Below are 26,958 nucleotides of genomic sequence, written 5' to 3' on the forward strand. Positions count from 1 at the left end.
ATAATTTTGTCTGTGCTTCATTTGTTGTGGTTTACTCTTAAGTACATCTGTTCGATTAAAATGGAAACGTGTGACATGGCCTGTACTCAGCAACTTTCGAGCTTGTTAATGAAGCGTTCTAAGGTTCCTGCTTTTGCTCTTTATTTGCAAAGGAAAATGATTGAAAAGTACAAAAAAAAATACCCTTTAAAGCACATACAAAGAAGTCAACTGTTTTGTTATTAGTTAAGAAAGGACATTATTACTGTATAAGAACATTTTACATGAAAGGACATTATTAAAAATGATTTACTGCCTTGTGTTTGGAAACTTACAGGAAAAGTCTGATAATATATTAAACTTGTTTATTACGACTTCATATAATTTTGAATAATACTACTTTTTCCTTTGACAAGTGCAATAAACTCTACTGGTATAGACGTAGGTTGATTATCATGAGCCAACTGTGTTGCTTAAAGAAACATGTCCAAACAATCAGCTTTTGACGGCTGCATCTCCAGTTATTTACACTCACCATCATGGTAATAACTCACCATTTCTATATTAATAAGGCAGTGAAATTTATTATGATGGTATTGAAAAGTTATTAAGTACTGCATCCCAAGTGACAAAGTACCACAGCACTGTCACTATCCAAAAGCAGTTGCCCATTCATCACTTGCCTTTCCAGATGGGCCTGCATCTTTATCGCTCCCAGGTTGGTGACATCACCTGTTCACCCACTCAAAATTGATGATGAAAGCAAACAGATCTATCTTACTTACATTTACCAAATCAATTTAATTTTTACAGGCCGTGGCTTGGTGACATATTGACTGTTTTCCTTAATGGCGTCTACCGTATTTAATGCAAGGATGTCATGTTTGATTCCTGGCTTGCATAATGTGTCATTTCATAATAAATTTTTCTAACATATTTACTTAACAGAAAGAATTATGATTGCTTGTCAGTTCTCTTATTAAGCACAATGATAATTTTTTTTTCTTTTGAGTATCATCCATTGGGCAATAGAGATATTTTTAATCCCTCCTCATCTCTAAGGGGGCATTGACTTGGATATAAAGTAAGTTCTAATCAAATACTGGACATAGGACTGAACACTCTCAATCCTGGAGTTCAGTGTAAGGGTTTTAATCTCACTTAATTGTTATTACACAAGAACTAGATTCTCAAGAGATTAAATAATTATCTCTTTAAGAGATTAAAATATTAGCAATAGCTATAGACGAACATATGAAATGCCATTCCAAAAGGATAACAGCTGCAAAACTGATTTGAATGTTTCATATGATGTTTAATGTTTACTTCTCTGGATTATGACAACCAGTTCTCTTCAGTGACTGCAGATACATCAAATATATGTTAACATAAATATCTGCATTGTCAAAGGTCAAGATGCAGGATGAAAGCCTCGTCTACTGACTATCTAACACTCACACACGACACCCCTTTTCCCCAAGTCGATTTACAGATCCATCTGCTGCCCTTCGAGATAGATGCTCATCTGACATGTGTCATCACTCCATTGTGTTGCACTTGTGCTACCTAAAGGGAAGAGATGACCAAAGTCTATATTCAGAGAGGTATATAGGGCGCAGAAGGCAAATCACTGTGTAGCTTCCCCTGCCCCTGAAACCCTCACCTATACTATGTGTACACAAGTAAAAACAGCATCAAATAAACTCCAAGCTTGATTCTAAGAGAAAAACTGGGGAAGGGTCTGTGACAAAGGGAAACTGAGTAACTTATGGTGTATGTATCTATTTCTTTGGATATCATGACCTAGCCAAGAGAAGCCATAGGACAAATGTTTGAGAGGTTAGTGAGGGTGAGGAGAGGGAAAGGTTGGATGGCTCAGCTCCACACGCTGACAGACTGACAGCAATGGCTCTTGGTTACCTCCTTCTCTATCTGGTTCCCTCAGTATTACAGTAGCCAGCCTCCCCCACACTTTCACTAAGGCTAGACATGGTCTGGAAAAATCTCCAAGATTACCTTGCCCTATACTGAACTGATTGGGTCCCAGGATTAGTAACTTCCTGAGGAGATGTCAGGAAGGTGGAAAACTCCACACAGAACCACTCTCAATCTGTGCTCCTATGTTTAGTCTCAATCAAAGGAGCAGAAACTTATATGTCAACAACAGCATCCTAGCATGGTTTATATCTCTTTGGAAACCAAGCCCAGGGTTTCCTATATCCCTGTAATTGGAATACCAGCTCAAGTTAGAAAGAAAAAAGAAGAAAAGAAATCCAGGAGGGCAGAGCCAGGTAACCTGGTTCTACGTGTAGATTAGGTTCATATAAGGAGGCTTTTCTTGCTCATCTATTGAGATGAACTTATCTTAACTCACTGGTTGGGCAGAGTCTTGCCCTTGGGTGAGGTTTCCAGGAAAACAGGGATTCAAGCTGGCAGTGTTGCGAGACCAACAAGAACATCTATTTTTCAGGGCAGCTGGCCTCTGTGCCATGGTGGAGAGTCTATGCCGCCATCACACACCTGCTGAATTCCTACCACAAGAATCTAAACAAATGAAAAAAAGAAAAAACAAATCATCCACACCTGTGGCTGTCAAGCAATTGTGGTTTCTGTGCCATGCCACACACACCTGGGAAGCCTGGGCGGTCAGCTGCAGTGTCAGAGGAAAATACCACTGCCAGCCCATTGGAAGGAGGCACAAGCGCCCACCTCTCATGGATCTGAGACGTGAGCTGACTGGCCAATAGTCACAGGTAATGCAAGTCATAGAAGGTATAATCATAGCCACAGAAAATATACGTGTATTGCCTATGAATGACGAAAACTCTAGGTGTGTGTGCAGCAGGAATAAGAGAGATTTCAGGGCTTCCCTGGTGGCGCAGTGGTTGAGGGTCCGCCTGCCGATGCAGGGGACGTGGGTTCATGCCCCGGTCCGGGAAGATTCCACATGCCACGGAGCGGCTGGGCCCGTGAGCCATGGCCGCTGAGCCTGCGTGTCCAGAGCCTGTGCTCCAACGAGAGAGGCCACAACAGTGAGAGGCCCGCGTACCAAAAAAAAAAAAAAAGAGAAATTTCAGAGTAGGGGTATCTGTAATCATTACCCTCTTCCCATCCTGCCCACAGGGAGGAAGGAGTCGTTTTTCCTGGATCAGTGGCTGGGTCCTTGTTCATTAGCCACAGCCAGATGCCAGGTAACTTTTACTAGGTAATACTAGAATGGAGGAAGTTCATATTGATTAAGTTCATCTACACGATTAAAAAAATATATATACATATATATATATATATATATATATATGAGAGAGGGGGCAGGGAGAGAGGCCTGGATTATGAGGATGGTGTTTAAGAGGGGAGAGTCTTTGAGAGCAGCACCTGCTGGATGTGCGAGATATTGAAAGAGTAAGAGAGTGAATTACAGGGATATATAGGGAGAAAGGACTTTATAAATGGAATCCCATTTGATGTTTCTGAAAAAGATTTGTTTTGTTTTTTGTTGTTTTGGGGGGGAGGAGGGATGGGGTTACAGTGCCTTTTTTTAACAGTGACTGCCAAGGCAGAACCATAAGGCACCCAACTTTATATGGGTTTCATAGAGAAAGCCTTGGGGCCAAACATCCGAAACACTCAGATCTGAAATCCAAATCCAAAATGAAGATTCCAAAATGATACATTTTTAAAAACTTAAGAAAACACATGTATTTGTGTGTGTGTGTAAGGTTGTACAGTTTGAGTTCTGGAGACACTGTTTTTGTATCAGATGACATTCTACAACTGACTTCCTAGGATTAGTTGGAGAAATACAAATTATTTTCGGTGTCTCGAGCAGCATTTAACTGGTGGAATAAAAGTCTGGTCTGAGGACTGATGGGATAATGTTTAATAGTGTGATAGGGTTTGGATCTGGAAGTAGTAGAGATTGGGAGCAGATGGCAGGACCAACTATCCTAGAATAAACTTTTCATTGTTCTTGAACCTGCGTGTCTTGTTCCTGGCCATGAATGCTCCTCTAAGAAGATATCTCTGAGACTTTCTCCTTTGGTCACATTTTTCCAGACGATGGTGTGGAGCTGCTCAGCGAAACGAGCTATTTCTCTGTAATGTTTGTTCATCTTCTATCATCAGTACAAGCAAAAGTTCCTTTATAACAAAAGTGCTGTCAAAAATCTTTGCCATACTAAAATCTTGTTATATCAAATATTGACTTGAAAGAAATGACAACCTAAGAGGTAGCTGTTGGTATCTATTTGCTCAAAACACACACAAAGTCCTTTTATATCATTCTTTGTCATAATGATAGCAGGCCACGTCTTGCTCTTTGTGATTTTTTAACTTGACAATCCTACTAATTATCATGTAGAAAATATTCTTAAAAAGCCTACAATATTTGCCTTAACTTTAGCTTCAGCTATATCATAAAAGGCCAAAAGATATACCAAAGGAAAAATGAGGATAGTATTTCTTTACTAAATTTCCAGTAATTAGCTGAAATACTAATTAATTTTTAAATTTCTGGACAGAATTATGTAAAAAAGAAGTACATCAAAATTATTGTATGATTCTATTGATGTAAAAATGCTACATTAATAAAATTTTTATTTATTGCTCAAATGAAACAATGTACAAATCCTCTGTGTCCCCAATTCTCCATACTACCTCCTTAACATTACTTGAACAAATTCTCTCCATATTGCTACACTAGACAAACTAGAGAGCAAAGAAACTGAACCAACTCTTTATCTTTCTAAGATAGATTTGAATCAGCTACTCCTTACTACTTCCCACTGCTTCCTAACTTATCCTCAAGGAAAAAGCTTAGAGAACAGAATATCCTGATGCAGTGGTCCCAACTTTTAAGTGTTCTAGAATAACAAAGCATTATAAAGAATCTCTGCCCTGGATTGACCAAATCCTAGAGTCAATTGTCAAATCTCTTAAAAGAGGATCTTTCCTGAACATTTCATGTTTTGAACCCATGAGTTTTACTAGTGATATAGCAACTAAAGAGGGAAGCAATAATCATGCAGATGTGTGGGTGAATAAATATGGAAGAAACTCATTTTGGCCCATTTTGTGGGATACACTTACAATTGGAAGAAAATCGCCCACAGTGCTTTTGAAAAATGAGTGACTCACATGCTACTTCTAATTGATCACCAAGGAAGGCAGAGTAAAACAAAAAACTCTTGATATTTGGGGAACTTCTAAAAATGTTTGATATCAGACTTGCATACATCTTCAGCTACACTTTGGAAATACTAGAGGTGTCAAATCAGCCATACGATGAGTAGACATGCTGAACTTCATCAATACCTTTCACGAAAGAAAGTATAAGATGACAGAGCATATGTGGGTGGGGGTAATGGGATTCTGACATTTTCACACACACCAAAAAAGAGATCCCTCTTGAGCCCAGGTCAAAACTAGGGGTAGTTCATAGTGCCTCAGGAGAGTAAACTGCTATTCTCTTTTAACAACCTGAGATATGGTTTCCGCTATGTATTCTGGAAGGACACGATGAATAAAATAAATTGCACATTCTTTTCTTGATTTCATTATATTCTAAGAGAATCCATAATGTCTTCTTGGGCCTCAATGACAATCATGCTCAGGGTCCTATTAACTAAGCCTCACTTTTTCTCTTGGCATTTTCTCACTATTATTATTTATTTATTTATTTATTTATTTATTTATTTATTTATTTATTTATTTATTTAGGATATGGACCATTTTTTTTAACATCTTTATTGGAGTATAATTGCTTTACAGTGGTGTGTTAGTTTCTGCTTTATAACAAAGTGAATCAGCTATACATATACATATATCCCCATATCTCCTCCCTCTTGCTTCTCCCTCCCACCCCTCTAGGTGGTCACAGAGTACCAAGCAGATCTCCCTGTGCTATGTGGCTGCTTTCCACTAGCTATCTATTTTACATGTGGTAGTGTATACATGTCCATGCCACTCTCTCACTTCATCCCACCTTACCCTTCCCCCTCCCCATGTCCTCAGGTCCATTCTCTACAGTTGTGTCTTCATTCCTGTCCTGCCCCTAGGTTTTTCAGAACCATTTTTTTTATATTCCACATATATGTGTTAGCATATGGTATTTGTTTTTCTCTTTCTGATTTACTTCACTCTGTATGACAGACTCTAGGTCCATCCACCTCACTACAAATAACTTAATTTCATTTCTTTTTATGGCTGAGTAATATTCCATTGTATATATGTGCCACATCTTTCTTTATCCATTCATCTGTCGATGGACACTTAGGTTGCTTCCATGTCCTGGCTACTGTAAAGAGTGCTGCAATGAGCATTGTGGTACATGACTCTTTTTGAATTAAGGTTTTCTCAGGTTATATGCCCAGTAGTGGGATTGCTGGGTCATATGGTAGTTGTATTTTTAGTTTTTTAAGGAATCTCCAACTGTTCTCCATAATGACTGTGTCAATTTACATTCCCACCAACAGTGCAAGAGGGTTCCCTTTTCTCCATACCCTCTCTCCAGCATTTATTATTTGTAGATATTTTGATGATGGCCATTCTGACAGGTGTGAGGTGAAACCTCATTGTAGTTTTGGTTTGCCTTTCTCTAGTGATTAGTGATGTTGAGCATCCTTTCATGTATTTGTTGGCAATCTGTATGCCTTCTTTGTAGAAATGTCTATTTAGGTCTTCTGCCCATTTTTGGATTGGGTTGTTTGCTTTTTTGATATTGAGCTGCATGAGCTGCCTGTATATTATGGAGATTAATCCTTTGTCAGTTGCTTCATTTGCAAATATTTTCTCCCATTCAGAGGGTTGTCTTTTCGTCCTGTTTATGGTTTCCTTTGCTGTGGAAAAGCTTTTATGTTTCATTAGGTCCCATTTGTTTATTTTTGTTTTTATTTCCATTTCTCTAGGAGGTGGGTCAAAAAGGATCTTGCTGTGATTTATGTCATAGAGCGTTGTGCCTATGTTTTTCTATAAGAGTTTGATAGTGTCTGGCCTTACATGTAGGTCTTTAATCCATTTTGAGTTTATTTTTGTGTGTGCTGTTAGGGAGGGTTCTAATTTCATTCTTTTACATGTGGCTGTCCAGTTTTCCCAGCACCATTTATTGAAGAGGCTGTCTTTTCTCCATCGTATATTCTTGCTTCCTTTATCAAAAATAAGGTGGTCATATGTGTGTGCATTTATCTCTGGACTTTCTATCCTGTTCCATTGATCTATATTTCTGTTTTTCTGTCAGTACCATACTGCTTTGATTACTGTAGCTTTGTAGTATAGTCTGAATCAGGGAGCCTGATTCCTCCAGCTCCATTTTTCTTTCTCAAGACTGCTTTGGCTATTCGGGGTCTTTTGTGTTTCCATACAAATTGTGAAATTTTTTGTTCTAGTTCTGTGAAAAATGCCAGTGGTAGTTTGATAGGGATTGCATTGAATCTGTAGATTGCTTTGGGTAGTATTGTCATTTTCACAATGTTGATTCTTCCAATCCAAGAACATGGTATATCTCTCCATCTATTTGTATCATCTTAATTTCCTTCATCAGTGTCTTATAATTTTCTGCATACAGGTCTTTTGTCTCCTTAGGTAGGTTTATTCCTAGGTATTTTATTCATTTTGTTGCAGTGGTAAATGGGAGTGTTTCCTTAATTTCTCTTTCAGATTTTTCATCATTAGTGTATAGGAATGCAAGAGATTTCTGTGCTTTAATTTTGTATCCTGCTACTTTACCAAATTCATTGATTAGCTCCCATTGTTTTCTGGTAGCATCTTTAGGATTCTCTATGTATAGTATCATGTCATCTGCAAACATTGACAGTTTTACATCTTCTTTTCCGATTTGGATTCCTTTTATTTCTTTTTCTTCTCTGATTGCTGTGGCTAAAACTTCCAAAACTATGTTGAATAATAGTGGTGGGAGTGAACAACCTTGTCTTTTTCCTGATCTTAGAGGAAATGGTTTCAGCTTTTCACCGTTGAGAACATTGTTGGCTGTGGGTTTGTCACATATGGTCTTTATTATGTTAAGGTAAGTTCCCTTGGATGTGGACCATTTTTAAAGTCTTTACTGAATTTGTTACAATATTGTTTCTATTTTATGTTTTGGGTTTTTTTAGCCACGAGGCATGTGGGATCTCAGCTTCCTGGGCAGGGATCAAACCCACACCCCCTGCAGTGGAAGTGTGGAGTCTTAATTCCTCACATAGTAAAATTTAATATCCAAACTATATTTGCCACCTTTTAAATAATATTGCAAACACTTAATAAATACTTTGTAATACAAGGTTTTATACATTTATTATTAGATTACATTTTTCTTTCCTAACTACCTATTAAAGACACGCTTTTGGATATTTGGTGGTATAATAATTCTACTGGAATCAATTCATTTCAGAATTATTAAGACAAACATCTTCACTTCTTAGTTATCTAGCTTTAAGGATATACAACTTGTCATGTGAATGTACCTTCTCATTAATAAATAAACATTTTCTCTGAAATCAATGCCAAACCAGAGAAAATTCATTTGGGACCCAAGGAGACCTAGAGAGAAATAAGTGAGAAATATTGCCATTCAAATATACCTGGTACATATTTCTAAAATTACCCCATTTTTCTTTGTTACCAAACATGCATTATTTGATTGTCAACCTCCTGACTCTGAACTCAGTTGTTAGGTATCTGGACATTTTGATGTTGTTGTTGTTGTTGTTGTTGTTTTAATGTATGCTCATGTTTCAGTTAACACATAGATTGCATGTTTCAATGGGTAAGGCATTACCACAGGACTCAAAATCAAACTTACAAATGTGAGAACTATTTCTTTTAAAATGATATAGGGAGGCATTCATTGTAATATCACATTTCAGGACTACATTACTAGAATATAATGTCTTGTCAAAGCACTGCATCAAAATTATTTAATGAATGTCTGACTCCTGTAAAATCTCTTTCCACTATTCCTTCCCATCTATTTAACCCAACATAAGAGAAATTTACTGTCCACTCATGTCATTATTTTTCTACGTCTGAATATGTGTATGCTTGAAGGGAAAAAAAGAAAAGCCAAATTCATACCTGGTATTTTAACTGATCAAAGTAATCTGGATCAATTCTGGGTGAGACAGATAGAACAGAAGATTTGGCACCTAACAGGTGCACTGACTTACGTCTACTCGCAGAGTTTTATGATGGCCAATGACAACAAATATAGGCAAAGAAAATGTGCTAAACGGCAATATTCCAAAGAAACAAAACTTCACTCTCTTTTTCCAATGACCCATTTTCAGACTATTAAAAAATGTGCCACCCAAGTTACTCTTTGGCTTAAAAAGAAATTTATGAATCTCTCCTGAATCCTTGTTTTAATTCTTAATTAGGAAGCAATTAATGCCTCCTTTTCAATAAACTCAGAGTCACATGATTAGATCATCCTGGAGGTAACTGAACTTCTAGAAAACAAGTGGGAGAAAGAGCAATAATTTATAGAAAAATCAGTAAATAAAATATAATTGGCTTTTGCCCTATCTAATGACCCTGGGCTAGATCTGTGTTTTAGTCAAGATTTTGTTGCTTTTCACCTTTATTAAGCACTTCTACCAGATGGAAGGCTCTTTGGTAGGCTTTTAACACACAATGTCACAGTTTACCCTCACAACAATTCTAATTGGGTAGGTACAATTATTATCACCATGTAACATGCAAATAAACTGAGGGACAACGAATTTAGTAGCTTTTCCCAAATCATTCAACTAGTACACAGAACCCTAAAGAGGATTTGAGCCTCGGAAGTCTCCCTCCAGAAGCCTGCTCCCTTCTGTTCTGCCAAGCAATTCCTATGTTATCACATAATGGTCATCTTAGAAGGAAACATACAAGAAAACCTTAACTTGAACCAAGAGAATTTTTTTAAATTATTCTTCACTAATCAGTAACTCTAAGAAAAAGTGATCTATCACTAATTACTTTTAGGTCCTAGAGACAATCAAGCACTCCCTAGTCTTTGAAAATCTCTTTGTTAGAGACAAGTCATATGCTTTGCAAGGTGGAAATCACTACCAAACTCTAATAATATTTTTAAAGTTTTTCTTTATTAAGTCAATACTGGTTTGGAGAAATTACACAAATGATGTTTTTTATGTTTATGGCTTAAGTTTACCTAACTGTATATTTTGGTCTATAAAACATTTTTTCAAAAATATACTATTTCTCAAAAATACAAACTTAAATGATTCCCCAGAAGTGCCCCTTTGGGGAAATATAGTTAACTTAAAAAATTATTTAAATGGGGTTCAGAAAGTTGGGCCCTAACTGCAATACTTTCTTTGAGCTTTCCCTTTTAAAAACTTTCTTTGAAGAAACTACCATATCTCTTTACTTAATTTTAATTACATAACAGCTAATGATGTGTGGCAGTTATTATTAGCCCATTAGTCAAATAAAAATGCAAGAATCAATTGATTTGGAGTAGTTTCCCTAGAATCACACAGTAGTGACAGAGTTAAGACTTCATTCTACATGTCTAAAATCCAGATTCTAGCTTTTTCATGGGCCTACCTAAGTCCTCACTTGTCATCTCTTTCAGAGTAACATAACCCTATATCCATTCATCCTTTCTTTCATTTATTCTTTTATTCTTTCACTCATTCTGTTATTGAACAATTATTTTTAAATGTCTGTGTTATAGACTGCATATTTAAGCCACCCCCAAATCCTTATATTGGAACCCTAGACCCCAGTGTGACTAAATTTGGAGATAGGGCCTTTAGGAGGTAATTAAGGTTCAATGAGGTCATAAGGGTGGGGTTCTGATCCAATAGGATTAGTGTTCTTACAAGAAAGGACGCCAGAGTGTGCTCACCACTACCACCTTCCCTCTCTCTCTCTCTCCCTCTCTCTCTCCCTCTCTCTCTCTCTTTCTCTCTCTCTCTCTCTGTAGACATGTGTGCATGTGCATGCACCTAGGAATAGCCATGTGAAGACATAGCAAGAAGGCAACATCTGCAAAGCAGGAAAAGAATCTTAAAAATAAAAAATCTTAAAAATAAAAATAAAAGCTGAAACTTTTATTTCACACTCTAGCTTCCAGAATTGTGAGAAAATAAATTTCCTGTTGTTTAAGTCCCCCAGTCTGTAGCATATTGTTATAGCAGCCTGAGCCGACTAATCCAGTATGATTATTTCAGGTAATATACTTAGCATTAGACAACACCACAGGCAGCACAGGTAGGACACAATCAAGACATTGCACTTAGTGGATACAACTATGCCAGCTCTCACGGAAATGTTGCTCTATTAGGGAAACTAGGCAAACAGTCTGGGTGCTGCACAATGCTTTAAGTTTTTTAGTATGGATTTACCTGATGCTATGGTGAGACAAAATGTAAGCAGTACTAAATTGTGACTAGAAAAGCCAGGGATGATGTCATGGAAGAAGAGAACTTGAGGAATGAATAGAAACTTGCTAAAGATGTGAAGGAAAAGGAGATTCCCAGGTAGGGAGACCAGTATGTGTAAAGAATGGAGGCTTGATAGAATATAGGAACTATAAATCACACATGGTTGGTGTGGGAGAGAGTACAGTCAAAGATGATCCATTTTTTTGGCTTGAGCAACTGAACAGATGGTAATGCAATTTACTAAACAGGAAATTCACAAGGAGGGGAACTTTGTAGGGAGAAAAGAGCAAGCATAGTACTAGAGATAGGAATGACTTGTTCAGTTATGATAGGCTGGGTTTCCCTCAAGGAAATATTTAGTACAGAATCTGATGCATAGTAGGTACTCAGTAACTGCTGAATCTGGGTTTCCTCTGTTCATGTTTATTTTCTTTGGCCTAAGAGGTTATTTTCTCCTTCAATTCATCATTTTTTAAAATGAAGGAGTATCAGAAAAGAAGCCACAGTAGTTAATCACAACTATTTGTCCAACCAAACAGGAGGGAAATCAGCTACAGTTGAGAGCAAATATGACATGAGAACAATTTAAAAGAGCACACGCGAGTAGGTCAGATGCCTTTGTGCAAGTGCCTTTGTTGATCATGATTGGATTAGGTATTAACCATGGTAAGATTTTTTTAAAAAACAAAATACTAAAGTCAAGAACTCAACTGTTCCTCCGTGGATAACAAGCTTGCCAAAATCACACACCAGAAAAAGCTCTTTCTCTGGTTTTGTTCACAATACATCTGGAGCAGATAGTCTACACTCTCAGAAGCGAGAGACCATTAAAATGGTGAAGAAAACCACCGAATTGACCATCAACTGAATTCTTGAAGGACAGAGAGGAAATGAGTGATCTTTAGCCAAAGAGTCATGAACTAGTTGTAAAGTTATCTTGAATTCCAAGCAATAAAACAACTCAGTTTTGACATAATGAAAAGAATTACTTTACATTCCTCAAGGTAAGCATTTGCCCATGTATATACTGAAGACATTTTACTCCAAGGAGAAAAAAATTAATTATTTTTAAATTTCCACTAAGTATAGAACTATCCCCAGGTTCATCCCCAAATCCACAGGTATACTGTTTAAAAAGGCACAGACTTGCATTTACCAACCCTGGAATTGCAAAATGATTTCATTATTAAGTCTTGGTTTATTCCAAGCCTTCTGGATAATCTCGAACAGTACTGCACTTGTTGTTTAACTCTAGAGATTTTGTAATAAAAGTTTAATGAGTTACTTATTAGTAGAATGTTTATAGCCATTATTTTAAGGTGAACAATAATGACGTAAAGTTTGTACGCATTTGGTTTAAAACGTATTCAACTCACATATCAGTTAATGCTACAGTGATTTGTTAACAATCTCTTATCAATGTACATGTCTAGAGGCAATGTAGCTAAACTACAACTTTACCAAAGCTGTGGCTAAGAACAAAACTAAGGAAGGATTTCTCATTTGTAATTATGTGAAATCCAGATCTTAACTTTTAGCATTTCAGAATTTGAACAAGTATTGTTTTTATTATGGCATTTTGAGCAGATTTCATAAGGGGACACATATAAAGCAAAGGGACAAAAAATTGAAATTAAGTCCTGAAGGCACTGCATATTTATTTCTATTTAAAAAGCTAACCAGATATTATATTAATGATCATAAATATTAAGAGAACATACCAAAATAAATCTATCCAATTTCCGTCTAACTGAAATACTGTGAAACCAAAGGTCAATCACATCTCCAAAAAACACCTTCTTGCCCATGTAGAAAGTTCCTACAAGTTTTTCAGATATAGGTCAGATATTCCAGGAACTATGATGCTGTGATTTAACCACAAAAGTTTTTAAGGTATAAAAATAAATGGGAAATATATATATATATATATATATATATATATATATATATATATACTGAATTTGTACAAAAATTATAAACTCAAAAGAATGACATAGTTACCTGTCCTTAATGAAACAAAATTTATTTAGATTTTGTAATCAGACCATAACTTCCCACTCTTACATATTTACAGATGGGTTCTATAAAAAGAATGACTGAAACTAGCAACTGATTTTCATATTGTTTTTTGCTGCCATTTTTATACATGAATTACTCATTAAATCAATTTGAATATAATCATCACAGGATTCAGTACAGTACACACATTCTGGAAGCATGTAGAATCAAAGCAGGGTTATCATAAGAGGGGTAAAATATATTAGAACACAGAGCAAAATAAACACATAGAATGAAAGTAAAACCAAATTAACTTAAAGCCACAAAATGGAGAAGACAAATGTTTCCTCCAACCTTCCAAGCCCCCTTCCCAAAAAAGAAAAGATAAAATACAATGAACATGTCATATGACGACTTTTGTTTGCTTATGCCACATACCATAGGGATGGCCACATTCAGTGTTTCCAAATACTAATTTAAAAACTATATTTCTATCCTTTAGTATGTTTTCAAGTTTCTATCCTTTGATCATTCAAGGAACCAGTTGAGTTCCTTTCTATCATGCCATATCTTTAAGCAATACTTTGTTTCTATCAAGCAGTGAAATTGTAAGGGAGGTTCATCCTTAAAAATCTATTTGAACACATTTTGCAACAAATGGAATTTGCTTATTTTATGGACATTTAAAAAAGTAATCTCTTCTTTACACATCTTAATATATATAAATGTGTTAACTCAAAATATATTCTTACCTCCCATCCATAACTGGGGTCTTTCAGGTTTGACCTCTGTTCTCCTACATAAGGCCCAAACTTTTCACCTGCTTCAATTTTCCTTTTGGTCCATATTCCAAGGCCTGCTCCAGGCATATTTGACTCTCGAAGTTCAAACTCAGCAGGAATGGGGATATCATCAGGGATGTAGATGGGGGCTTTGTAAGGAGAGCCCTCCTTCGGAGTGAATGCTTCACTGGATGTAGCTGGAGAGCATGGCTCTTGAATATTAAGGGAGAGAGTGCTGGCTACTCCATCTGCATCTGGTATTTCTTCCAAAGGAATTTCAGGGTAGCTGCCATACACACACTCATTACCTGTGAATAAATAAAAAGTTCATAAATTCCTACTAATATAGAAGAGACAGAATTCCACATCTCAATCTTCACCTTATAAAGTTGTTGCTTTTTAAAGACAAAATAGGAAAGACCAGTGTTAAAATATGCCTGCATTAAAATCTGTTATTCACAGATGAAGGAGGGGAGAGGGATTATTGCCTCTTTGGTTTATCTGTGTTGAATCCATAAATCAAATGAGCTAATCTTTAACTGCCAGTTCTCTCATGGACCAGCTCAACCTATTATCCAGTTGGGAAACAATCAGCAATTTAAATATTATTATGAACAAAGTAGAGATAAGAAGTAAACATATGTGTACCTACAATCCTGCAAACCATCCCAAATTGGGAGCTAATAGCGTTATGCAATGTCTTGGAAAGTTATATCATGCAATGATATCTTGGACTAAATTGTAGGAGAGTCATGAAAGATTCCAAAGGCTTCCATGTGCAACAAGGCTTAAATTTATATGGCAGGATTATTTATTGGAATATTAATTTATGTTTGTTCTTTATTTTTCCTTTCTCATTTCAAACACATCGTCAAGCCCTTGGTATTTCCTTGCCTCAGTAACTTACACAGCACAGAGAGTTAAAGTTACTTGATGCTAGTGATTCCTCTGGACATTTGTAAAAGCTAAACTTATTGAAGAAATTAGGTGAGTTTTCCAGAGGAAAAAAAGAGAAGACAGTGTCTTGGGGTGCACCAAAAAGACAGTGAATTTCCTCCAGACAGCGAAGTGGTACAGATCAGAGGTCTTCTGCATGGAGCAGTGCCCTGGGGGAAGTGGCAAGACCATCATCGAGGGAAGAGCAGGGTAGAGTAACTAGCAGTCTGGACACTCAACACTGGAGTTCTAAGGTACCCCCAGAGCAGCACAGCACCACACCTGTAGTAAATGATCACACCGTATCAGCCTTAAGATCTTTATGCAACATGGGGGTGGGAGGAAGCATAAAGAATAATGACTGAGCTTGAATTTTCCACCGGTTGAAGGAGATTTCAGTTACCTTAAAGCAAATAAACATGTTTCCACTAGGATTATGGACTGAGAGCCATACCTAATTTGTTCGATTTGTAGACCTTCAAGGGAGGGAACCAAGAAAAATGGGTTAAAATTACAAGAAGACAGATTTCAATCAGACCCATCCAAAGGTAAATGGATTACCTTAAGTTCCCCAGCACAGGGGCTCTAATATAGCCTAGATAGCCATGAATTAATGATGATATGGAGAAACTGTAGCTTTAGGTTGATGAACTAGATGACCCTTAAGATCCTACCAACCTTACAGTTCTATGAATTATTAAAATCTTCCAAGGTAGTTTATTGAGCTAGAGGGTAGAAAACCTGAGTTCTATCCCTAATTCCTTCTCTGATTCTCTATGGAAATTAATTAACTATAAAACCTATTAACAATTGTCCATCAGGTACTGACTTCTCTTAAAGTTTTGTGAAGTGCAAAGTGATTGTGCATGCAAAAGTATCTTTCTAATGAGGTGCTTGGTTCTTGATTCAAACAATGAGATAATGCCATTTAAACCAAGCACAGAACCAAATCAGGACCCAAACTTATTCCTATGAGACATTTGATCTCAACATAACAAGCTCATTATCATTCAAGTTCAGCACATACAAAATCTTGCACACTATCATCGTCTCAAATCGAGTCTCCTGCCCACTTCCCCATTTCCATTAAAAATAATATTTCCCCCAATTATCCATGTTCAAGGTTCTAAAATAACAGATATTTTCTCTCCTTCATCCTCAGTCTATTCAGTCATTAAATGCTGTCCATTCTTCTTGCAAGATTTGTACCTTCATCCCATTCTTTCAATCCATGTTTTCATTCCTGAATTTTCTAACAGTCCTCTAACTGGATCTTCAGACTGCCAACCTCTTTCCAGTATCCCTCAACACTGAGCCTGTACAATGCTGCTTAATTTATTTTCCTGGCATATCAACTTTCCTGTGCAATAGCCTCTAATAATTCCTAATGTCCACAAGTAAAACCTAGAGTTCTTAGGCTTGGAATAGAATCTCTTTCATTTTGAAAGCAATCTTCTTTCTCTCTTAATCTCAACACTCCTCAGTAGGAGCCCCCAGGCCAGAATAAGCTTATCCCTGACTTCTGAGCTCAGTGGTTCTTCCTGCCAGGCTACCCTATCTCAGCCCCTTTGCCCATCCAACTTTTAGTCATTCTCTATGTCAACTCCCAACTTATCTCCTTGCCATCCCATTTAGCATAAGTATCCCCCTTCTTTGAATTCTGACATAATTTCCTCCCTCAATCTGATGATCAAATAATTCTGCCTATTGCTACCTAGAGTTTAATATGAATAATTCTTTTATTCCAAACTAGGAAATAGACCCTTAAAGGGAAAACTCAAAACTCACACTTCTTAGGAATTCTCCAAGCGATCCTCATAAAGGTACTCAAAAAATACTTGTTACATAGATAATCAACCTAACATATAATTTTATTGAACTACTAAACCAAACCAATATTTTTCTACCAAATATAGGAAATTATTTTCATCCTGAAAAGCATCTTTAAACCCATAGAAATGGAACACTATAGATTACAAACTTTTCTCCAAGCCCAACATCAAAAGAAACTATTTCAATAATGCCCCAAAGAAATACTATCAGAGGAATATACTTCAGGGTCCAAACACCTTTGATAAATAAAGTCTATCTAATTTTATTCTTCAGGGAGATTTTTCATTTCAACCTAAGAGCCAAAAGTTCACTAGCACTCTTGATACAGCTAAAAACATAAAAAAAAATCTCTCTAGAGTTGTAACATTTAACTACTGCAAATGCAGAGTTACTTTACAGATTCTTAAAGGGATTTATCACTCATTGTGAAGATTTTGGTTTTTTTGAGAAGTGCTAAAAATTGGAAGACATTGTGTAATCTATAGACTTATCCATTTAAGCAGCAGGAAGCAAAAATGCTTCCAAATGAAGAGAACTATTTCCTCCAGTAATTATCCATTAAAGGTCAGTAAAATCTCCCCTATTGCCTCAAAGGGTTAAATTAGTCATACTGTCAGTTCCATCAGAGTGATCTCAAATCTTAAAAAAGGATAGAGACAAAGCCATCTGGGCCCTCCCCCTGACATAGCTGACCCCATGCCTTTGAGTTACCCACAAACTTTCCCAATGCATAATTTCTAAACTAGTGAGTCTGGATTTTAATTCCTGTGGTGACAAAATACACGTGTGCCCAGGCTGCTGCACAGAAGAATTTGAATTTAAAACCTGAATGCAATTCTGCTTACAATAGCAAAAAAATCCAATTAAACCTAAAGAACAACTTATATAGGTCAAGCAAATCCAGGAGAAAGACTTACGGTCCTATTCATCCACATGCAGGCGTTAAATGTATATGCAAACTCAGGCAATTTGTTTTCAAGCCACTGTTAATCTAGTATCATCTGAATTAAATATAAAAAGGGCTGTGGTAACAAAAAATGGAAATATAAAACTGCTGAGTTTTACGTATCAAAACATGCAACAATATTTCAACGTAATCTAGCATTATGAAATTTTCAACGGCAAATGCAGTTTATCATACTGCATTGAATACTTGCATAAACCAAAGTAAACTACTGTCTTCCTGTACATTACTCAAGAACTATCCAAAAAGCTGCTAAAACATTTCATCTAAATGACAAACTATCTCAATTATCATATCTCCATTAAATCTCTGTTATTGAGTAAAAATTGGTAGATCTTTTCCCTGAGCTGTAACTACAGTTAATTAAAGCATTGCTCAGATATCATATTGACAGATTGGGCACATTTACAACAGGTAAGTAGCAGGTAAGAAGTGCTATATACATCAGTGCTCCCATAAAAATAAATAACCCTTGTAACTTCTTGGATCTGAACCACCTGCTACTGGAATTTGCTTCTTGCATCCTTTAGGTGTGTCATTAACTGAATGAGGACAGAAGGACAAGCTTATTGTTCAATTTGAGGCAAATGACTTGGGAAATGCTCTTGGAAATCAAACTCTTCAATTCAACTTTTAGGTGTTCTGATATCCCTGGAAACCAAGAAAGAGGCCACACTTGTATTAGACTATATTTATTTCTATGACTCTGAATAACTACCATAAGGTTTCCACTTGAAGAGATGCATTTTGAAAACGTATCAGAATCTGCAAAGAGGAAACTGCAGAAATAATACTGATAATAATAACTTCTACAGATGTATCTATGTTTTCTCACAATCCAATGAGAAAACTATGGTGAGAAGAATAACCTTCCATTTTGCAAATGTGTAACCTGATACTCAAGGACGCTAATCGGTATATACAAAGTCAGCTGAGACTAGAACCCAAGTGTTTAAATCCAGTCCTTCCTTTAACTCTTAGGCAACTTGCTTTTTTTCTTTAAAGATATGTTTTAAAGTTTGTTTTTTCAAAATTGTGGCCCTACCATGTGAATAGTTTATTTTTTCACCTTTTCACTTGATATATGAACACTTTCTTGTGGTTTTAAAAATATTAAACTATATTTAATTGCTGCATAATATTCCATAATATAAATCCATAATAAGTGAACTATTTGCATAGTATTTATTTATGTTGCTTCTATTTCTGATACCATAAATACCACTGAAATGAATGTTCTTTCATATAAATATTTATTTTCAGCTATTTTAATTTCCCTAGGTTATATTCCTTTAAGAAAGCTTAGTGAGTATTGACAGATTGCTTATCAGAGGTATATACCAATTTATACTTCTAGCCACCATACTGGCATTTATTATTATGTCTTGTTTTTAAATTTTATTAATACAATGGAAAAGACTGTATATCTATTGTTGCTTTAATTCACTTCTCAATGATTACTAAGACTAAATATTTTTGTCATTCCTATTTCTCCTTTTGCAAGTTATTCATAGTTTCTGTGCAGCTTTAATTGGGCTTTTATTGGTCTGTCTTATTAATCATAAAGAAATGAGCCCTTTGATATAGTTTTTGCTACTATCCCCAGTAGATCATTTATCATTTGTTTTTTTAAATGGGGTTTTTGTTGTACAAAATTTTTAACTTGTATGGAATGAAGTCTATTTTTCCTTTGTGATTTTTACATTTTTCTTAGAAAGTCCTTACCCATCCTAAGAGGAAAAAAAAAGATTCTCTTGTATTTTCTTTGAGCTTCATAGTAGCTTTTCTACCAACCTTGGATTACCAATGATTTACTGCTGAGTGAAAAGCAGAGAAAAATGATTTCATTTATTTGAGCTCCTGTGAACGGCAGGCTAGGGAAAAAATGCCATTTCACTCATAATTCTTTGGTTCTTATTTGCAAGGCTGGCCTAAAATGCCTTCTCTTTTTGTGGGTTTTACATAACTCACCATTTGTTTAACTTGGCCCCTCTGCCTAGTTTAACTGCAAGTCTTCTGGGCAGATGCCATTCAAAATCCTGAGTTTCACCATTAATAGCATTCCATACCTGTCATATAATACTTATCACTCAGCATTATCATTAGTGATACTAACATAAATAGTTTTCCTCTCTACTCTTCTTCACATGATAGAAAATATTTAGCAACTAAATAGAGTTTAATATTAACATTAAAAGAATATATATGTAGTTTGACTCTAAGACAAATTTCCTTAGACATTAAACAAGAAATCTGTTCTATATACTCAGCTGTACACACATACGCATATAATAGACACATCCATGTGCATTTGTAGTGTGCTTGTGTGCTCACTAATCTTAAAAATAGGCTGAGACAGAAACATGGTTTGAAATCTCAGGCAGACTGGTTGAGATCAAAACTACATGAAACAACTGCCAGGAGGAGACCAGCAAGGGAATTGAACAGATTAGGTAACTCAGAAATTTAGACATTTCCCCCCATTATGTTCCTCATTGCAGTTTTGTAATAAAAACATGAGCAAACTTCAAAGGAAGCTCTGTAGTAAAGGTTAATTGCTACTAAAGAAGAGGGTGGGCCCGAGCGCCAGTACTTTGTGCCCAACTTGAGAGCAGACAGGAAGGATTACACGTGGCTGAGAGCTGCGGATGCGTGCCCAGCTCCACGAGCAGAGCAGGCGCTGCCAAACCTCAGGCCCCACCGGGGAACTCCTGGTAGGACGTGAGCGCATGAACACGAATCCAAGAGTTGGTGCCTGCTAACGGTAGGGCAGGGCGGGGCGGGGCGGGGAGGGAGGGGGAAGGCATCAATTTCCTTCCAAAATTCAAACCGGACATGCTCTTCTTCCCTTGTTAGGACAATTCCAGAGCGTTGACCGAGGCCTGTTGCCGAGAAAGCAGAGGAGCCAGCTCTTCTGCACCAGCAACGCAACCAATAAACGCGCGCTGGGCTTGGGGAAAGGGTGGAGCCCAAGTCATGCCGGATGCACCAACAGAGCAAAGGAGGCTCTGAACTGGCCAGCAGAATAGTGTGTGACAATGGCCCCAGATAATGAAATTTAAGATCCCAACGAAAGGAAACTAGTAAAAGTAAGAAAAACGAATTTCCAGAAAACTGACTTAAACTAGCTTTGAAGCACCGTATAAAGGGTCCAGAGGCACAGGCTGAGGAAATAGAGGCATCTAATAGAACGGAAGCTGCTGATGGACATGGTCTTCAGAATGAGCTGCCTCCAGCAGAGAGGGGTGAAAAGAAAGTAGACCTCATGGAATCTGCTGACACTGGATTGCATTTGTAGAATCCATGTCTCAGGAGGCCATTATTTTTGTGAAATAACGTATCAACGTGGTTTGGCACATGGTACTTTTTCAGTGATCTTCTAAGTTTCCTTGCACCTCTAGTATTTGCTACTTCCTTGTACCAGAGTATCCCATTTCTTCCTTATGGAACTTTTCCCCCCAGGGTTTCCTAAAAATATTCTGTTTATGGGCTGTCAAAAAGACCCTAAAATTATGAAAGAGTGTTGGGAGGTAAGCGAGGAAGATGGCAAAAAATACCACAAGAGTTGAAAGTAAAGGACCAAATCAGTGAACAAACATTTATCTTTCTCTTGGGATTGTGGCATACCCCTTGCTTGTCCTGGGGTTTTAAATTTGGTTAAGAGTTTCTCCATACTCCTAGGAATTTCACAGACATTTCACTAAAGAAGCATGGTTTGTGAATTAAACTGGTAGCTTCTAAACTCTTACGAAATGGGTCTGGCCACTTCCAAAAGTTCCTCATCAGAGATGGAATTAAGCTTTTTAAAACTGGTTATGGAAAGAAATTGCCAGAAAACTCATAGTTGAGGTACCAGTAAAGCCCTTTGGTATCTACTTACAGAATCTAAAACAGCTAAAATAAAGACATTAAAACTCTGTGAGCACTACTCCAAGGAAAAACATGACCTGGTTAATGTTTGGCTTATTCTGTTGTTAAGGGAGACCCGATCACCAATACCCACTGGAATGACCAGGTAAGAACAGACTTATCACATATCACATACTGTTTCTTTTACATTATAACTATGTGCCTCCACTCTCTTTTAGCAAGACAAATTTTTAAGAGACTTTTGGCAACCTTTGACCTGATGGCTTTTCTCATAAGCTTTTTATATCCCCAAAGTGATTTTCCTTCAGGTTCATTTAGAGTAAAATAGAAATGCCCTGAAATTATGTCGCAGCAGACTGGGTGGTTACTCTCAGGCAGTCTGAAATGACCAGAGTACAGCCTTTCAGTATTCAAGCCATATCTACAGTAATTATTTGCCAGCGTATCTAAAAGAAGGCAGGCATTTCCTGTTGCACACAAATGGGACACTCTTATCTAAATTACTGTTTAAACAGGTATTTAAGAAAAGACTATCACAGGCAGGAATTTACTGATGATGGAACACATTAGTTTAGGGTTGGACACATTAGTTGAGGACTAACCATTGTCAGGAAAGGAAGCATATCAGCATCAGGAAGGTATAGGGAATATTTTATAACTCCCATATGGGTCAAGTTGGGGGATTTGTAAACTATGCCGTTTGCACTCAGGAAAAGCAGGAGTGGCACAAGCCCTGACGTGGAGGTCCAGATCCCGCAAGAAGTCTCCACTGCCCAGAGTAACCTTGAGAGTCAGAGCTTGAGACTCATAGCTTTTGGGGGTCCCTGTTTCCTTATCCATAAAATAAGCACATTGGAGAAGTTCAGCCCCAGGTCCATTCCACTCAAGCAATCTCAGTTCTACATAATGAAAACCAAAGGATGTCCAAAGTTTGGTGTACCAGAAGCTTATAAAATATATTTCCTGGAAAGACACTTTGAGAATTGGTTTGGTCTCTCCCAACATGTAACCTAGGAGAGACTGTACTCGGGCTGCCCAAGTTTGTTCTAACCAGTGAAACTGGAATTTATTCCCAGTAGAGGCTTATAAAACTGGGCTGTTATTCTCACATTAAGTAGACTGCCCTCTGGTGAGGACTGTGGTTTACGTGTGGGCAGAATGTGTGGTTTACTACCTCTAATTTGTTTATGTTGTTGATGGTGGTTCAGAAGAAAGCTGCAGCCCTTCACATGCTAAAGAGTGACCTGATTTGCTTCCTTTAAAAAAAAAAGGGAGTTTAAAGCTGGGGAGGAGAGCATGAGGGTGCATTAATGTGCCATTGCTAACAGAGGAGCAACTGGGATCCCTTTGACCACAGAGCTGCTTCATCCAGCTCTGCATGTGAAATGAGAGCCCCAACTTGTTTATTATAATTACCTAAGTGTGGCTTGGTGGCTTTTGGCAGAGATCCTTCCTGCCTCCAAAGGAGAGACCAAAACTCAGGAGCTACAAGTTCAAGGAAGGAGCAGGGAGTGTATTTTGTAACAAGGAGACTGAATTCTAACATAAACTAGGTAAAAATATTCAAAACAACCCTCAAAGATGAAGATCAAAAAGTAAATGAGATTGCCCTCCACTTTCTACCATATAATAAACAAAGATAGGTGTGCAGGAGAACTGAATAAACAGTGTAAATATAAGTTCAAGTTCATTGTCACAGCCAACTTGATGCAGACCCTTCCCTGTTGCTACAAAACAGAAGAGCTTTCTTATAGCCAGGCGTCCTACATAAAGAAAAGAAAATAATTATGCATGTCTGGCAGAAGAGGGAGTTGTAGCAATGGCTTGCCGATAAAAAGGAATGTGAACAAGCCATAGAACGCTAACCTAACCACACTCTGAGTTTGATAAGGAGCAGAGAGTGCCCAAAAGAATGAAATTGTGTTAGTCTCAAAATTAGGTTTTATTTGAAAATGAACAATGGTCCTTGTTCTCACAAGGCTTGGTAACAAGGACAACAACTTATGATCTTAAAGTTATTCTGTGGGGAAATTCCTTGATTGAGCTGATTTCAGCTTGGACTCTCGCCCCATTGCAAGTACAGTATCTTCAGTGTAAAATAAGTTTAGATGGTTCCAAGGAGTGCAATTTTCTGCCCCTATTGCAAACTCTAAAGGCCCCCAAATGGAGTTTCCCAACGCTACATCATATTAAACGTAAAATCATTCAAAACCATGGGGATGGATGGAGTGTCACTGAAAAACATAAAGAAAGGGTTTTTTATAATTTGAGAAAACATTATACACTTTGATAAGAAATGTTTTCAGGAAAAATATGAACAGATGTAGCATGTATATGTGTATACATACACTAAATAGCACTTACGATTTGAGAAGGGGTAATTTCAACATTGCTAAGTGGTAACACAAGCTAGGTATTTAAGGGAATGATATAATATTACAACTTCATAGACTACCAAACTATGTATGGTCTCTGGAAATTGTCATTATCAACATGTACAATAACTAGTAGCATTAGGTGGTCTGTACAGTATCCTTCAAGTCTAATTGAGTCACACAGTCTAAGACACTTGATGGGCACCAGTCCCTGCCTCCTAATGAGAACTGACTTTTAAAGAAAGGCATTCAGGACCTCTTCTATATAAATTACTATCGTTTGCAGCAAGAGAGGATTATAAATGTTTGCTGGCAAAAAACTAAATTTATTTACAAACTGGGTCTAATTTACTCATGGCTCCAGTACAATTGGCTTTTGTTGAAATATTTATGTTATCTGTACTTTTGCCTCACTAAATTCTACCACAATCATAAACACTGTTGAAAAATTATTTGCAGTTAGCAGGATTTAAACTACCCATTATATCACCAGCTAGTGCCAGTAAACTTTTGCACTGGTTGATAACGTCTCCTGTGGAATAAATATACATTTGACTGTCAAAATCTTTGGTGGGCTCCATACTATGAAAGTTAAGTATTAAACAGATGTCCCAGACTTCACCAGTTTTATGTGACTGCTTCAATCACACATTCCAATTGAAATTTTGTGGGTAGATAGACTACAAAAGTGCCCAGATTTCAATTCTTTCCTAGCATTAGGAGAGGAATTAGATGATTGAAGGTTTGGGGTGATACTCTTTGCCCAAGATGCTACTTCTCAGACTTAGTCATTTATCCACCCCAAAACATTGATTTGGTACCATTCTGTGCCTGGAACTGTGCAAGTTGCTATGGCTAGGTATAGAGTTGAATAAAATCAAACTTCTGCCCTCAAGAAACTTAGAGTTGAGTAGTTAAGACAGAGATGGTAACAGGTATATGACTATGCAATAAAATAAGATCTAAAATTAGGTTAGGAAGAGTGATGGCTGTTAAGAGTTGAATATAAGTAACTGCAATTGGGCAAGCCAATCTACAGAATTAGGTGAAATGGGTAAAGGGGGTCAAAAGGTGCAAACTTCCAGTTAAAAAATAAATAAGTCATGGTGACATAATATACCGCATGGTGACTATAGTAAATAATACTGTATTGCATATTTGAAAGTTGCTAAGAAAGTAGATCTTAAAAGTTGTCATTACAAAAAGAATTTGTAATTATGTATGGTGACAATGTTAACTAGACTTACTGTAGCAATTACTTTGCAATATATACAAATATCAAATTAGTACACCTGAAACTAATATAATGTTATATGTCAATTTTACCTCAATAAGAAATGGAAAAAAACAAGAATAAATCTCTTCTTTCAATTATTGGTGGAAATACAGTTGTCATTCACATTTATTTCTTAGAATCACCACGTTCTTCACAGTAACATAAGGATCAAATAAGGGATGACTGGGACTTCCCCAGTGGTACAGTGGTAAAGAATCCGCCTTCCAATGCAGGGGACGTGGGTTTGATCCCTGGTTGGGGAACTAAGATCCCACATGCCGCGGGGCAACTAAGCCCATGCGCCACAACTACTGAGCTCGCGCGCCTCAGCTAGAGAGCCCGTGTGCTGCAAAGTACAGAGCCCACGTGCCCTGGAGCCCGGGCGCCACAACTAGAGAGAGAAAATCCACACGTCACAACTAGAGAGAAGCCCGCACACCACAACAAAAAATCCCGCATGCCTCAATGAAGATTCCGTGTGCTGCAACTGAGACCCAATGCAGCCAAAAAATAAATAAGTAAATAAAAATTTAAAAAAAATTTTTTTAATTGCATCAACTTAAAAAAAAAAAGGGGTGATTTACTCTCATGGCTTCTAAATAACTCAAAATGATGAAACGAACAGGTTCTAAAACAGCATTGCCCACATTTCTATTACAAAATAAGCCAAGAAGAAAACTACATGGAGAAGTGGATGGTTTCCCTGTCATGTAACTAGTAAAAATGTATTTCTGCGTGGTCTACTTCACTGCAAAAAGACTAAAAGTTCTCCTGTGAACCAGGTGGGACTGCTGGGATGCCAGTGAAACTCCCACCAGCCTATAAATGGCCCAAACCACAGCATTTACCTTCCAGTTTGAATTGAAAGTTGTGCTAAACAGACCAGAGGTAGCTCTGCTTGACTTCAGAACAGTGCTGTATTCAGAGGGAAGACCGGCCAGATCACCCTGGAGTCTCCAATTTAAAGCAACAGTTGTCAGAGAAAACGGCAGCACTATTATTTTCTGGTGTCCCACACTATTCAATAGATGATGGTCCTTTCCCAAATAATATCTACATATGCCTATGATGGTCAAAGAAACTTAACTAAAAGCAAAAGTAGCAAAATAAATTTGAGAGCTGTATTTATGTGGTGGAAAAATATCTCAAAAAAGAATCTATTCATCAAGGTGCTTTGCGAAAGAGGAATACCCAAAACCTGTTACAAATATTTGTAACTTCATATTTTGTAGTATATACATAAAATATTGTGTTGCCTACTTATATCAACATTATCTAAAATGACTCTTACTTCGATCCAGGTATTATTCTCCAGAATAAGCAAAATCTCAGTGATTTTGTTTTATGCTTTTGCTGATCATTTTATGGATTCATTCCAATAAATCTTCTTTAACAAACTGCTTTTTAAATAGGTTATAGCTGTTGAGTATAGCTAAGTTAATAGTTGAGCTGTTAAATATAGTTAAGTTAAAATCTTTTGGCATCATGTTGCTTGACTGATGAAATAACTGATTGCAATATCCATTTTTCATAGCATTGTAGAATCTCAGAGCTAAAG

General features: G+C 37.0%; 1 protein-coding gene across 1 annotated transcript in view; it reads right to left on the reverse strand.

Moving 5' to 3' along the window:
- Window positions 1-2,445: 2,445 nt before the first annotated feature.
- LOC308617944 (histone-lysine N-methyltransferase MECOM-like) overlaps window positions 2,446-26,958 on the reverse strand; it is a gene marked incomplete at its 3' end in the record, with an annotated part of 297,664 nt that continues 273,151 nt past the window's right edge. Inside the window, exons 2-3 of the mRNA XM_081235348.1 lie at window positions 14,117-14,454; window positions 2,446-2,523 (exon numbers count right to left, since the gene is read on the reverse strand). Of these exons, the coding sequence (XP_081091474.1) occupies window positions 2,446-2,523; window positions 14,117-14,454 (416 nt within the window). The remainder of the gene's footprint in view (window positions 2,524-14,116; window positions 14,455-26,958) is intronic.

The sequence above is a fragment of the Mesoplodon bidens genome, assembly GCF_964165515.1.
Source record: "Mesoplodon bidens genome assembly, chromosome: 5".
Classification (NCBI taxonomy): domain Eukaryota; kingdom Metazoa; phylum Chordata; class Mammalia; order Artiodactyla; family Ziphiidae; genus Mesoplodon; species Mesoplodon bidens.